The sequence below is a fragment of the Lycorma delicatula genome, chromosome 1 (assembly GCF_047948215.1).
Source record: "Lycorma delicatula isolate Av1 chromosome 1, ASM4794821v1, whole genome shotgun sequence".
Taxonomy (NCBI): domain Eukaryota; kingdom Metazoa; phylum Arthropoda; class Insecta; order Hemiptera; family Fulgoridae; genus Lycorma; species Lycorma delicatula.
In genome coordinates, this window is record NC_134455.1 from 359,581,435 (window position 1) to 359,597,924 (window position 16,490).

The 16,490-nt window shown below is 28.2% G+C and overlaps 2 protein-coding genes across 9 annotated transcripts in view; one reads left to right on the forward strand and one right to left on the reverse strand.

Moving 5' to 3' along the window:
* The window catches only part of LOC142334487 (farnesol dehydrogenase-like), a 35,018-nt gene extending 27,810 nt beyond the window's left edge, over positions 1-7,208 (reverse strand). The window contains exon 1 of one of the 2 annotated variants that reach the window (XM_075382556.1): positions 7,024-7,208. The gene's annotated coding sequence lies outside the window, so the exon portion shown is untranslated. Of the gene's footprint in view, positions 1-348; positions 370-7,023 lie in introns of those variants that run through there. The other variant, XM_075382557.1, reaches the window with a different exon arrangement.
* Positions 4,796-16,490, forward strand: part of LOC142334490 (uncharacterized) — a 204,930-nt gene continuing 193,235 nt past the window's right edge. For 2 of the 7 annotated variants that reach the window (XR_012758833.1, XM_075382562.1), the window contains exons 1-2: positions 4,807-5,532; positions 10,246-10,287. Coding sequence is in view for 5 of the 7 variants with exons in the window: in XM_075382562.1 (XP_075238677.1) it covers positions 5,235-5,532; positions 10,246-10,287 (340 nt within the window). In the remaining 2 variants the exon portion in view is untranslated. Of the gene's footprint in view, positions 5,533-10,245; positions 10,288-13,967; positions 14,245-16,490 lie in introns of those variants that run through there. The other 5 variants (XM_075382560.1, XM_075382559.1, XR_012758834.1 and 2 more) reach the window with 5 other exon arrangements.

Genomic DNA, 16,490 nt, shown 5'->3' on the forward strand with positions numbered 1-16,490 from the left:
TTAACTGGTTGTGCTGCCATGTGTTTTACTCCATCACTTTTTAATGATTCTGTGAACAAACCTGTTTAAAAATGTACAATATTATAATTGTGGTTCACATTGAAACGATAGAACTCTACCTCTTCTATTTCATTTATTACAATGAATAAAATATGTTATTCACCATAACCCATTCATTTGTAGTGCTATATACAACCCAGAAAACCATTTCTAGGATAATATCCTTCTAGTATTAGTAGTATACCTCTTATTAGTATCATTAACAATTTATGCAGTTGTGAATTAATAAAACACATGGCAGTTACAAAAGGGAACCTGCATTAAAAAAACAGTGTGTTGTCCATATACCTTTACTGGCTTCACCGCAGTGATATTTTATATCACCAAATAACTCCTTTCAACCATTAAAATAATATTTTATTTCCTTTTCTGCAGATATTTTTACAAAGGATACTCATTCCTTGAAAGAATTTAACAGCTGTTTCTTTAGTCACAAAAAAAGGTTTCAGAGTCTTCTTTTTAATGACTGTACAAACAAACTCACCAAACTAGTTATGAACACTGATTGTGCAGGAAAAACACGATATGGCATCTAGCTAACATACGTGAGACATAAGAGTAGAATATTTATTGGTATCTTATAGCATACAATGTTAGTCATATAATATTCAATTTCGAGAAACTAGGTAAATCACTGTTATGGAATTTAACTTCTTTATAGATAATGGTTCAGAGAAATATTTAAGTACTAAGAGATAATGATAAGCAATAGTTGTTAGACAACATCAGTTCACTAAATTGATTTCCTTAATTATGAAATAATAGGCGTCTTACTTATAAATATTAACACATATCAAAAATTATTTTAAAAAAGTACTTCAAGACTGTAAGTAGATGATTATGTTCGTGATAAGTAACATATCAATTACTAATAAATAATATCGTTTTTCTTTATGAAAGCCAATTTATATTAAATGAGTAAAAGTTAAATTTTTTATTTAAAACTAATTGAATAAACAAATAGTAAAATGGTACTGATAAAAAAAAGAATATACAAACTATTTACAATAAAATCTTTTATTGTAAGGCATATTTTTAGTTTTAAAAGATAATTCCTTCATTTATATAACATCAATTTTGATAGTAACATAAATAACATTGATAGCTTATATCATTTACCACAATATCTTAACATATGCAAAGATATTCTAGTAATAAATCCTGAAAATTAGTCGATTGTAAGCCTTTATGATAAAGAAAATAAAAAAATGAAAATATTTTTTGATTTTAGGTAAGTATGATTTGCATACCAATTTAGTTTTTTTTTACGTTTTGATTTTGTAATTATTTTTTACATATTGGATTTGTACAATTGAAATTATTCGCAAGTATTTTAACACTCAATGTTATTATGATCAGTAAAACATTTTTTTTATCTGAATAATGACTAAAATAAATAATAAATTCCAATGTATGATATAATTATTTTAAATAAAATTTTAGTTTATTTAGAAAACTATTAGGATTTTTTAAACGCTTTTCTTAAGGTTTTATGTAGATGAAATTTTTTTTTTTTAATATGCAGTATTTGGTTATATCACAAAATCTGTTTTTATTCATATATTGAGAATTAAAGAGCATAAAATTATGAAGAGGTGTTAATGTCATTAATGTTAATTATGCTTGAACATAATTACAATAAAAAAAGGTTTTACTGAAATTTAAATACTGAAGTAACCTATAAATAAATTGTAATGATTGGAAATTGTATCAAGTCATAATTAAATCCATAAAACATACAACAAAGGGTGTGTAAAGATTTTCTGTTCATATGTAGATTTCATTTTAATAAGATAAAATAAGAATCTTTGACTGAATATTCATATTTAGTCAAAATTGCTATAATTTTTTACACAGAGTTTATGATTAAATTATAGATTTTGTTTTATATTTACTTAGAACAGTAAAAACAAGCAATTGTATTGTATTTAATTATAATTTTACAGCTTAAGATAAGAAATCTTGTAGAAGACTGTTGACAATCAGTTATCGTTTCTTTATAGCAGCATTTCTCAACCTGGGGGTGTGATCTCCACCAGAGTCATAATGATATTAAAAGGGGTCATGAAATTAGCCTACAACTTTACATGTTGAAATAGTAAGAAATAATTTTATGAGAAAAAAAATTATTTATTATAAATATTTTAGTTACATTTATATGCACACATTTAAAAATATAAATTAATGAGATGCTTATGTACGTTTTTCATTTAAAAGTTTCTCCACATGTAGATCTGTGTTAGAAACACAAATAAACAAAAACAGTAAATTATTTTCAAGGGATAACAGAGGATTCCTATATTTAGATATAGGAATCCTCTGTTAAAACTAACTAACTAGCTAATTTTTAGCACAACCATAAAAGAAAACCCCTTTTCACAGAGGTAAGACATGGCATAAGAGATTAATATTTTCAATGCTTCTGTGACTAAATTTCCATATTCACTTCGACGAGCAAGCCAAAACTTATGTAAATCTTCAGATATGAATTGTAGTTGTAACGTTTTAACAACAGACATTTTTACCAGTTGGTCGTGAATCTCAACTTAGCAGCTGGTAAACTTAGCTGGTAACTTATCAGCTGCAAAAACATTTTTACTAAATTGATTCAGTACCAAATGAATGGTGACATATCAAAATCAAGATCAATCTTCTTAATGAAAGCATGAACTTTATCTGTCATTAATAAAATGTTTTTATCACGACCTTGTAAATTCACATTCAAATTGTTGAAATGCAATAATACATTGCTAAGTAAGCCAGCAGCAATATATACTCATTATTTTGTAATAACAATGAGAATGACATTTGTTTATAACTGGAAAAATATTATTAATTCATCTTGCAATTTCAATAACCGAGTTAATACTTTCCCCCATGATAACCATCTGACTTCTGTTTGGAAAAGAAGATATTCTTTCTTTTCATCCATTTCATCGCATAGTTTAGCAAACAGCTTATTCTGTAATGGTCAAATTTTAACAAAATTAACCATTTTTACAGCTGTACAAAGAATTTATTTGAGATTTCCCTTTTCCTGCATATTTTTTTGTGGCAAGAATATGTTTGTGAAGGAAGCAGTGCATCCATTCGGCCCATTTTATAAGTTACTCTTTTAATTTTTCCAGAAATCCAGTGTTCTTTCTTGTTATTGCCTTTGTACTATCACTACATACTGCAATATATTTTGTCCAGTCTATGTTATAGTTTATAGTAACTTCATAAAACCAACAAAAAGAGATATTCCTGTAACATGATGAGTTATTAATTTTCTAAACAACACATCTTCTTTGATTGATTTGTTCCTGTCGCATTTATAAAAACAAAACATAATTCACAAAACATAAGAACTGAGAATTGTTTGCCTCATCTGTTAGTTCTTCAAATTGAATACTAAAAACTTACTTGATCTCATTTGTTGAATTATCTATTCATGAACATTGCCAGCCATGTCATCGACTTGCCTTGATACTGTGTCATTAGAAATTAGAAATTTTTTCAATTTTTTGCTTTTTCAATCCCTATTAAAACACTGACCATATAAATCGCAGCAGAAAATATGAGGTTTTGTGCGATTATGTGGGTTCGGACATCTAAGCTACTCTTAATGATATGAGATAGATAGGATGCTTCAATTGTACGTTTATCAGTATGGCTTGATTTACAAATAGAAGCTTGTTGATTTTCTTTCAAAAAATTCCAGGTGTTTGCTTTTATTATCTGGATGTTTAGTTTCCAAGTGTTAAATTAATTTTGATCTTCATGTTTTCATCAGACAGGACTTGAAAGCAAACACAACATATTATGGCTTTCCATTTAGTGAGAAAAACCTTAATTTAAATATCTGTTATTTTACAATCACGTCTTTGTGCAATCTTATCTGGATGCAGATGACTCATTTTATTTTTTTTTTACAAATTTATTCATTTTGTATTAGAATCTAATTGAAAAGAAAAAAATAGTTACACTGTTTGACCTCACACTAAAAAACTGAAACCTCATCTATTATTATAATTTTCAATGAAAATAATAAAAACTAGAATAAAGATTTAAATAAATGCACCAGACACTATGCATTTAAAACTAAACTGATGTTCTGTAATCCCTTATGCCTCTTTATACTGCGAAGACCACTTCTTGTTCAAATGTATCATATGCATGTTTGAACATTACACTCTCACAGCAAATATTATGCAAGCAGATCAAATTACAAGGAGCACATACACATCAAGTTGGAACCTATAAATTGCTCATGATTATACCTTCATACATGCATGTTTATACCTGTTGCTATCAACCTAGCTAAATATTTTAACTAGGTTTCATTGGGTTGGGATTGGAGGTCACGAAATATTAATTATTAAGGGGGTCGTCACCCAGTCGGCCGGGACTGGGTCTTTTATATGCCTGCCTCTAACCATACCCCCTCCCTAGGGAGAGATTAATCAGAAGTTAGGGGGTAATAAACTTCCATTCCTATCCCAATTTTTTCTTTGAAAAACTTGGAATGGAAATTTTCGTTGAATTTCTACTACCGATGTAGAAATAAATCCTTTAAAAATGTATATTCTACATCATATAATCGTTTAAGATATTTTACCTAAGACTTATGATAATTAAAACCCTTTAACGCGTTTTACCGTAATATTACGCAGTCAAGTATTGCATCCCAATGCGTTTTGCCGTAATATTACGCATACTGTCATGCCGTCATATTCTGCACTCTAGCAACTGCAATTTGTACCAAAAGGTCTTGGACTAAATATAGTACAGTTTAAAATGTTTTTTCTCTTTAATTACTATTATACAATTATACTATTAATAATCTGAAAGGAACAAAACGTTTCTTATTCTTTCCGTTTTCATCTGGTCAGCTGTTCCATAGTATGACTTTCATACGCATTTGGTTTGTAGTTTCTTGGTTATATTTTCAAATATGAACATTTTAGTGATTTTCTACTGATTTGTGGAGTTCGTGTGTATATTTTTATTTTAGTTTATTTTTTCTGAAGAAAAATGTGATAATAATGCTTAGTTTTGTTTCCAATTTTACACCAGGTGTTTGCGTAGTATGTGAATTGTTTTATTGATTTAGTTTGTGGTTTAAGGTTATAAAATAGTTATTTATTACAGTGCATTTTATTATTAAGAAAAATTACAAGATGAATTAAACCATGTCAGGTGCAGGTATAAGCAAACATTTGAAAAATGCTGAAATAGAACAATTGTTGGATGACCTAGCATCTTATGCTAGGTCTGATGTTGAACATCTAGATTTTATTCAGTCTGATACAGATAGTGAAGGTGAATCTGATGATATTTACAATTTAGGTTCTGGGAATGCAGTTCATGTACCGGTAAGTGTCGATGATGATTATTTTGTTTGGGAGGATATGGAAAATTTTTCTAATAATACAGAGGAATTTATGTGTGATCTTGGATCATTAGTGAATTTTAACAGTATTTTCAGAGGTAAGAGTGCAATTTTTTAATATATATATATATATATATATGTGTGTGTGATTTTTTATAAGTTATGTATTTTAATGAAATTTTTCTACTGGTATCATGAATATAAAATAAAATACATGCAGTTAGTTCAAGATCATGATCGGCTGTCAATTAACAAAATAATAAACGCAGTTAGGGGGGTATTAATCATCAACAAAATTAACGGGTTAAAGGGTTAACCCGTACAGTACCTTACAATTAAAAATTGAATTTATGCTGCTGTTAATCATGTTTTACTTGTTTTTCTAACCAAATCGTTATATTAGTTCATTTAAGTTTTTTTTTTTTTAATTAAAAGGTGTGTATGAGAGAAAAAATAACTTTGTTAAGTGTAGTAACAAAAATTTTCTATTCTTATCACTGACGGAAGGATTATATTTAAGCTCTTCGGAAACACTGGATAAGTTCAGTAAATCATTGTCATGGGGTATGTGATCAAATTTGGATGTGTGTCTAACGTCATACATCCAAAACAAAATAGCAGCTTTTGTTTCACACAAGATTAGCAGCTTGTGTGAAACAAAAATAACAATCTAAAATGTGATCATGGGGTTTCTTCCAGATCACAAATACAGCAAAAGGCATTGAGCCTTTTTTCCCAGTAAGCCATGCTCTTCAAGTCAATTGCACAAGTTAAACAACATATATGTATGGCCCATGGTTTGTCTTTGTCTCAACCAACCAAAATAAAGTTTATAAGCTTTCTTAATTAGTGAAGTCATTTTCCTCCTATGAGATTTCAACATAAATTGTACACAAATATAACGAAAAAACATTACTGTTATTCACACACTTCTAAGAAGACACGTTGAAACACTGAAATTCAGTGGTAATAATCACAACTGATGTAGTTGTTATTTTTATAACTCCAGAAGATTGTGAAACAGAGATTAGAAAGAATAATATTACCAATATTGCTTTTTATTATTTATTTATAACACTTTGTGAAGCATCATTGTGCATCTCAGGTATGAATTACAAAAAAAATCAATAAAAATGTATTTCTCGAAAGTTGAGGGTGATGGGAATAAAATTTAAGAATTTTTGGCATTTAGCAGTTACGTTTTTAATTATTTCAGTTGTAGTTTTTCATAAAACAAAATCATTGTTTCACGGTGTAATTTTTTAATATAATCTTTTGAAGCTGGTTTTTGATTTAGTTACCAAAGACAATAAAATCTAGTAAAAATTATTATCCCTGTTTTTCAGTAAGTAAAATTAAATGCTTCTGACCAATTGCAGTTTGATTATTAATAATTCTGACTGCTTTTGAGATTTTTTAAAAAATTTTTGTAAATTACTTTACACCAGCTTGAACAAATACTTAATAATAATAATTATGAAAATATAATAAAATAATTTTTAGATGTTATATAACAAGTAAAAATTAATTTGAAATATTCAGTTAGACATGATAATAATAATACTATTCATATAAGGTACTTAACTTACTTTTGCTTCTACTTCCTTAAAAAATGTCTGGATTGAACTGTCTTCAAAGCTGTTTGATAGTTGAATGATTATCACCATAAAACAAAATTGTCATTACAAATATATACTTGTATGTACAGAGATTATGTTTTGTACAAGTGATTTCTTGAACTTGGCATAAAAGAAAACAGATCGTTGAACTAAATTAATTAATATTGTGTAACTTGGTGTAATATCTTTTGTGTTTTTATTTTATTATTATGAAATATTTTGAGTAGATTAATGTTTTGTAACATACTTAAGTAGATAATTATTAAATGTTTTTATTCTAAGTAGGTAATTAAAAAAATATAAAAATACCTGATAAGAAAATAACATCATTGTATTCCTTTAATATTAAACAAATTATACTTTTCCCATGTTTCAGAGAGAAACCTTATTTCAAGTTCAGTAGTAGTTATTTATGTCGTTTATTTGCACATATTTCTTTATTAGATTTTAGGGTTTCCTGTCTTTTGAATTTCTTACTAATGATCTTATTCATATATGCAGCATTTTCTTACAGCCCATCTGTATGATAAATAAAGTGTATTTTATTTAAATTGCTGAAATTTTTAAATTAATAAAACTGACCTTACTTAATGTAATTTAAGTAAACGGCCTTCTATTAAAACCTGCTGAAAATAACCCTTACATTATTTTGGTGCTGATTAGAGAAATCTAAAGTATTGAATATTTAGCTATGACTTGTTCAATGTTTTTTGTTATGTTAAGAATAACATTTCGTGTAAGGTAACAAATTTAACAATTTTGAGTAAACTTTCAAGTCTTATTTTGTTTGCAACTTACATAAATTATCAAACATGGATTTGTTACTTCATTCTATCAATGTTGATACTGTATAACCTTTAATTTCCTAAAGTTATTTATTACTTAGTGTTACTTTATATCTCTTGCAATTACGTACTGTATGAAGTTTAAAAATTGAAAAATATTGAATTGATAACACAAGATTACATATTCAATTCTCTTTATATTTTCAATTTTTCATTCAATAACAAATTACAGGTTAGAATGTTGATATTTTTTTATTTTGCCACTCAGCAAACACTTGAACTTTTAAGAAAAAAATAAATACTACGATGTTATCTTTAATTTTTACAATTTTTTTTTCTATTATTTATTTATTTTAAGATCCATTAAAAATACCTTCTAATGATTTAATACAAATCATTGTCTCATTTGTTAAAACATATTGTATAAGTTGACATAGGTTAGTTCATTATATGAATTTTTCTTCAATGAAGTTGTTTATCCTTTTCTAACTTAAATGTTATTCAATACTTTAATGTATTTTTTTTTAGTTCTATTTATTTTGTAAATCTCTAGTACTAAGTGTTAAAAAGAATTTTTAAATAATTGTAAGATATTACAATGCTCAAGTAGAAAGAAGAGTACATAAAAAAGATACAGCATAACTGGATACACTACTGTATAGCCCTTTATGGATTATATTGTGATTAATTACTCATATATTCACAGTCCAAACAACTCTATCTCTTGTCTTCTGTATTAAACATTATGAAAACCCTGCTGTTGATAGAAGATATATCATTTTGCTTTTTATATTGTATTGGTGGAGATATTAATACTGAATTTACTATAATACCATGCTCAATAAAATTTGATATCAGCATGTACTAAGTATATCTATGATATAATATCAATTACCAGAAATTACTCCTCAAACAAAACAAGAAAATAAAAAAAATAGACCTCGAAATGATAGATGTGCAAAATAGTGACTACATGGATATATTACCAAAGTATGTAGTCAACATGTGGCCAAAAAAGTGATTTTCTGCAAAGGAAGCTGAGGACACAGAGTCAGGGATTATTGCTGCATTTCTGCAGACAACGCAATAAAATCATAACTCATATTTAATTGGGGTTATTTAAAGATTCATCAATATTGCTTGACTGAAAAATAAATTTACAAAAACAGAGTTTACTCAAATTAAGAGCTGGATTGTTGGATTTTGTTTTGAAAACAATCAGTTTAATCATCTTACAGATTTAGATAAATGTAATTTCAGAATTTAATAAAAAAAAAGATTATATGAACATGAGAGATAAAGACAATATCTCTGTAATTGAAGAAAAAATGTTTTATATCATTTTTATGATTTTTATTTGTATTTCTAGTTAAAGTAAGTAGTTATAAATGATTTCAGATATTTTTTTACTTGCCTATTATCATGCTATAATGTAATACTTACAGATAGCCTAACATAAGGCAAATATTACATCCTAAACTAATATACATATTCTGAAGAATACTAGAACGTCAAGCATCCTGTGTCTTACAAGAAGACATATACAGTGAGGTGGTTGTCATTATTTTCTTCATTAAGCCCATATACTGTTGTATATCAGTACGCTAATACCACTAATATACCAGTGGATATACCACCCTGTAACAAACACTTCTACTCTGTTCCCCATAGAGTGACTGTACAAAGAAAATTATTACAGGGAAAGTAACTACACCTCTTGTGCATTAGTTGCTTTATATATACAAAAGCCTAGAACAACAGTAATCCAAATAGTGCAGATCAACAATTTAACATACCCCTTTCAAATGTTAAACAATGGGTTAAGAAGATAAGAATGTTATTTATTTTTACTTACATTAAAAGTACAAGTTTTACAATATTAGTAAACTGAAATTAAAGTGTTTTTTTTCTTTTTTTGGCTTGAGACCTTACTCCTATGTTCATGTAATATTAATATTTTAAATTTCACTTATTTTTATTTTCATTTTGGATATTGTTATTCTTTATATGTATACTTTTTAAATCCATTTCTTATACCAATGAAAATGAGAATATTACTGTAAATTGTTTTTTTTAAAGTTTTACAAAAATAAAATAACATTATAACTGGTGTAAGATATAATTATATATAATTGTAGTTTTTCTGCTTTAGAAGTAGTAAAATTTTTACATTATATTAGCAATAATAAGATTGAAGTTATAATTATTTTTATATCTTTTAACTTATTAATTGTTTATTCACAAGAACATTCATTTTTTACAGTAAAAGAAATTTTACTTAGTTTTTATAATAAGGTGAAAAATCTTTAATGTATTAATTCTAAAATAACAATGTTGCTTTAGAAGATAACTGATTTAATTATTACAGTATCTTACTTTTTGTTAATTGTAGCTTATTTTATTTCAGGTATGTTTGGAACGGCTAATGTGGCTGATCATTTGTTGATAAGTGAGTTGTATATTATAGTTTATTATCTATAAAATTATTAATTTATTGAAAATATCAATTTACAACAAATACCCATGTTACACAAATTTAAAATATCTCAGTTTTACAGAACTAGTTTTGTGTTTACTATGCTTTGTAATGTGTCTGAAAATTCCAAAGCAAGTCTTATCATGAAACTTCAGTTTTCTCTAATTTTTACATTTTTGACCACCAGGGCTGATCTGGTCTAGTGGTGAATTCATCACCATGTGTACATTCATCACAGATACGTATGAGTGTAAATAACGTGTAGTCTTGTACAGTCTCGATTCAACCATTCCTGAGATGTTTGGTTAATTGAAACCAGTTACCAAAGAACTTCGGTATCCATGATCTAGTATTCAAGTCCATATAAAAGTAACTGCCTTTACTAGGACTTGAATGCTGGAACTCTTGACTTCCAAATCAGTTGATTTGGGAAGATGCGTTCACCAATTGACCAACCCTGTGTATCGGATTTGAATACTAGATCGTGGATAACTTATGAAGGTTCTAGAGGTTAAACAGAAAAGAAAAAAAAGAAGGAATTGCATATACTTGTTTAATAAGACTAACAGTCTGACGTCTAGATATCATACTCCTTTCTACAGATAGTGATTATTATGGAAAAGCAAACAGCAGTAAGCAGTACAATATTGCTTGATATGATTAATTTTAAGTTATTGCACGTTCACAATTTGATTTATTGTGCCAGACACATTTTATTTGCAAAAATGTTTAAATGTGATGTGTGCATTGTTCTCTAATTACCATGAAAGTAATGTAATACATTTTTCATGGTTGTACACTGATACATTGAAACGAATATTCTAGTGATTCATTTCATCAATTATGGTATTACCGATTGTTTTTTAAATTTTATTGTAATTTGTGTCTATTGTTTTATCATCATCTATAGTATATAATTAGGCCAAAGTCAAGTACAAAAATGTTATGATTTGTAAAACTGTCAGTTTTATTTACAACAGAATTCTATGTAATTTGTAAATAGAGTGTACATTTTCTTATTAATTTATTCTAGAAACTTACTGTTACTATTATTTTGGAATTAGTTTCTTCAAGTTCAACATGTAGACCTTCACATAGTGTTTTGATAAAACACTATCAGTGCTATTTTTGTAATATATTCAATGAAACATATCCATCTCAATGCAGCCAGTACATTGTCTTACATGAAACATATGACAGATAATATAGGTAACATACAACAGGTAATATATGAACTACCAATCTCATTAATGGATTCTTAACATCTTAGCCTTGTAAAGGCAGTTACTTTTACATGGATTTGAATACTTGTTCGTGGATACCAGTGTTCTTTGGCGGTTGGGTTTCAACTAACTGCACATCTCAGGAATGGTTGAGCTGAGACTGTACAAGTCTACACTTCATTTACATTTATATATATCATCCTCATTCATCCTCTGAAGTAATACCTTACGTTGGTTCCAGAGCCTAAACAGAAAAAAGAGATGCCTTAGGTCTTAAACAGATATTGTATTATTTATTACGTTATGAAGTGAACTCTTCTATTCCACTCTAACTTATGTGATAGATTAAGTTATGAATTTGCTATATTACTTTATATTGTTGTGTTGTAGAATGATATTGTTTTTATCATAATATTGAAAACACCATAAATATATAAATTAAAGTATTCTATGAAAATACTTTACATCTATTAAATAACAAAGTCAACATATTAAGCAAATTATCTTTCTGTTCTGTATCAGTCTGCTTAACTCTGTTATAAGATTAGAAAACCTAATTTGTAAATCAGAAGTGTATTTTTAAATTAGTAAAACAGTCAGACGAATTGCTTATTTAATTTATGTGTATGATAGATAAAGTCAATTACGAATTGGTAAATAAAATACTACTCGTTAAACTGTCGCAGTTACACATTTACCAATGTTGGTTTATTTTGAAGGCACTGGGTTGGTCTAGTGGTGAACATCTCTTCTCAAATCAGCTGATTTGGAAGTCGAGAGTTCCAGCTTTCAAGTCTTAATAAAGTCAGCTATTCTTATACGGATTTGAATACTAGATCGTGGATACCTGTGTTCTTTGGTGGTTTGGTTTCAATTAACCACACATCTCAGGATTGGTCTAACTGAGAAAGTACAAGACTACACTCATTCATTTATCAGTGTATTAATTTACATTCATACATATCATCCTCATTCATCCTCTGAAGTAATACCTGAACGGTGATTCCTGGAGGAAAAAAAACAGGAAAAGAAAGAAAGTTATTTTGAAGGAATTGTGAACACATAAATTTTTTCAACTTATTTTTGCAATATAATTCGTTAATTGAGATAATCATATCATCAGTACCAGTATAACAAATTATTTTTTAATACCAAAAAAAATATTTTAAAAACATTTCAATTTTTTTATTATTTATCAAGAGATGAATATACTTTACTGAATGTATTTTTAAATGTTCTTTTAACCTTCAGTTTAATCACTATCAGGATGCATTTATTACTTCCTTATACAAAGTAAAGGAATTATTGTGATCGCGAAAAATTTCAGTCTTCAGATTAAAAGTGAGATATCTATTTTGACTATCCCTGAATCCATTTTCATTCGTTTCGACGAAAATCAAAAAAGAAAAATTGAATTTTTTTCTTAACTGCTGGTACTTAATTACAATGGTTCCAGAGTTATAGCGTAATAAAAAAATAATTAATGAAATTTTGGATTTTACAAGAGGAAGGCACATCGGTTCAAATGAGACTTCAGCTCCTTTTTTTTAACTTTTTTTTATTTTTTAATTTAAATATGTTGATTTATTAATAATTATTAACCTCTGATTGTAAAAAAATCAGAAATTCTTATAATTGTGTATATTGTTTGTTCACCTAAGATTATTTTCTAATAATGTTATTTCACTTAGATCTTATGTTACAGAAATTGTATTTTAATCAAACGTTTCTTTTTATTTCCTTGTACGAAGTAAAGGAAGTATTGTGATCGCGAAAATCAGATTTCAACGGAAATATCCATTTTGACTAGTTTCGGCGTGACGTCTGTACGTACGTATGTATCTCGCATAACTCAAAAACGATTAGCCGTAAAATGTTGAAATTTTGGATTTAGGACTGCTGTAATATATAGTTGTGCACCTCCCCTTTTGATTGCAATGTAGACCAAAAGTGTTCCAATAAACCCAAAATTATTTTCTTAACTGCAGTAATAAGTCCTCATTAAGATGTTTTCAACGAAATATCATAAGTGTTACTTATTTTCATTGGTTCCAGAGTTTAACTTTTTTTTTTAATTTAAATATACTGGTTTATTAAATTAACCTCTGATTGTAAAAACCGTTTTTACAATAAATTATTATTCAATAATAACAATTTAAAAAAAATATGAAGAAATATCAGAAGTTATTAACGAAATAAAATTTTATGTACGTTTCATTTAAAAAAATGTTATATGTAATTTAATAGGCGTACAAGGATGTTATGTGGTATCCACATCTGATTTTTTTGTTTTCTAAATTGATGAAGGAGAAATCAATTTACTTTAATAAGCGATATAATAACCTATTATATCATCACAAAAAATCATAAATAAATTTACTCATTAGAAATTTATTATAAAAGTAATTGGTTTTATTCTGTGCATTTCAGAAAAATGTTACAAATCAAATTTAAAACATCGTAATGAAAACATACTTTATATTTCTCTATACGGGTTCGACTATAACAAAATCACTCGTATTAACAACTATAAAAATCTTCTTTATTGACGTTGATGTCAACTATATTTTAAAATACATATCGTATGATATATTATCACGCACAAATATGACTATATATGTTTAAGCTCGAGGAAAAAATATTGCATTCATTTGTAATATAAATAACTTTCAAAAACTAAATTTATTTTTAACGTTCAAAAACTAAACTTTTTATGAAAATAAAATTGTTTTGAAACACCTTATTCCAGTTCATATTTTCGTACTTTTATTTTATATACAGTAAAATTTGGTTATAAAGAGATACAACGGGCCGATCAAATATCCTCGTTACACCAGAGTGCTCGTACTTCCACCTCGTAACCGTAAATTTTTACGCCGTCATTATCTATTATAATACAAAAAATATATTGTATACCTAAGAGGAAACTGTTTTAAAATAAAATATCGATATGTTTTATATTATAGACTAACAAATAATATTCATACGTAATACAGTTTTTAGATGTTAATACGTTTTGTTTTTAACGAAAACTGTTAGCGTTCAATGACAGGGCAAAAAAAAAGGAATAAGTGTACAGTAAGACTTACCAAAATCATCTAGGAACGTAACAAATGAACACTACACAAAAATTTTTGTCTCCTTTTTATTAAATCTAAAGAATCATTCTAATCTGGTTTTTTCTTCAAACAGTATACGTCAGAACTTAATCGCGCATACAAACTAATTAGCCTTAAAATAATAATTTACTTTTGTTTGTTTATTAATCTTATACCTGTAATCATCAAAACAGTTTTGTAGTTTATTCAATTACTCTACTAGTACTTCGCAAATTCATCGTCTTTTTTACACTTCTTTTCACTTTAAACCATGATATAACAGGGCGCTAACTTTTTTTTTTTTTTTGTTAAAGAGTTGAGGAATCTCATTTACGGACACCTAAGCAGTGTCGGGCTCGCTAACAGGTGCCGCCTGATGTTATTAATAACGTATGTAAACCTGCGCACTACCGACTAAACTGCACCCCTGGCTACCACCTTTCCTGGAATCGTTAACGAAGCATTTCTTCTGCAAAGGGGGGTAACACGCCCACTCCCACACTCATACGTCATAGTGCAATCGCATTATAATATGAAAATCAACAGAAACGCATCAGTTACAGCAAAACAACAGCAAACAAGTTACATCACCATACATCAAGATACAGAAAACAGATTATGAAACTACATACTACAAACTACTTACAAAGAAAAAAGTCACACAATATATACAACTCAAGAAAACAAGTCTCACAATATAAACATAGAAAAAAAATAAAAAAAAATAAAAATAATAAAAATAAAGAACATAAACAAAATAAACGCCTGAAAAGAGACATTCATTAATATTACACGATCAGCGCAACAACACAACACTAAAAATGCATAGATCGGACAGCAGAAAAAAAAAATCTGCAGCCGAACAGCAAAACCTCACATAATGCAGAAGATAAAAAATACTACATAACACAGTAAGGCCCCAAGAAAAAAGGAATTAGCCCAAGATCTGGAAGACATAATATACATCAAAAGCAAAAAATACTCAAATATGAACGTAAAAAAAAAATTATTTTTATAATATCAGTACAGCAAACTTTCATTATAAACTATCCAGGGACAAATATGTATATGTCCCTGGTTAGGAACTTACTACCTTCGGACGCAATCAGATACGGGAGCGGAGTGTCCGCGGCCTCTTCACGTCTCACATGTAACCCCACATGTACGGGGGACTCCCTAGTCGCTCACTCGCGAAAGTGTCCGCCCCCGCACTCTCCGACGCCGCTTATTGTTTCGTGACTCCTCCCATGCTTGGAGGTCTCTCATCATGATTTTCACATACGCAGTGATCGCCTTCCAGTTCTCTTCCTTTTATATCATTATATTAATATTCAGAGGGTGCTATCAGTCGTCTTTTATCACAGCCTGAGTTCTTTCAAAAGAACTCGTAAGTTCCTCGTGACTCTTCCGTACTGTTGAAACTGTAGATGGGATGAAGAAAGTCAATATTTCTTGCAAACATCTGAATTTGGTAGGTCTCGTTCTAGTTCTTGGATAATTTTGATTTGATCACTCACGAACAGCTGTTTCCTTTTTGTGCCCGTCGTTGTTCATTATAAATGAACCGAAGTTAATAGAGTACATTTAAAAATACATTGTACATTTTTTTTTAGTAAAAAACACTAAAATGAAAAAGCATTCACTGACGCGACTACAGTATTACTACACTGTATTTGGCTACTGAGTATCCGATCGATCACTTTAACGCAATACTGTTTGTTTAACTGATTCTATGTTACTGCATTTTTAAACTGAAAATTATGACTACTGAATTTACCACTGGAGATAGGACTGGTAAAATCTGTCTTTAACCACGCCCCTCTTCGGACTTTCACTTAAATCGATTAAAATGTGC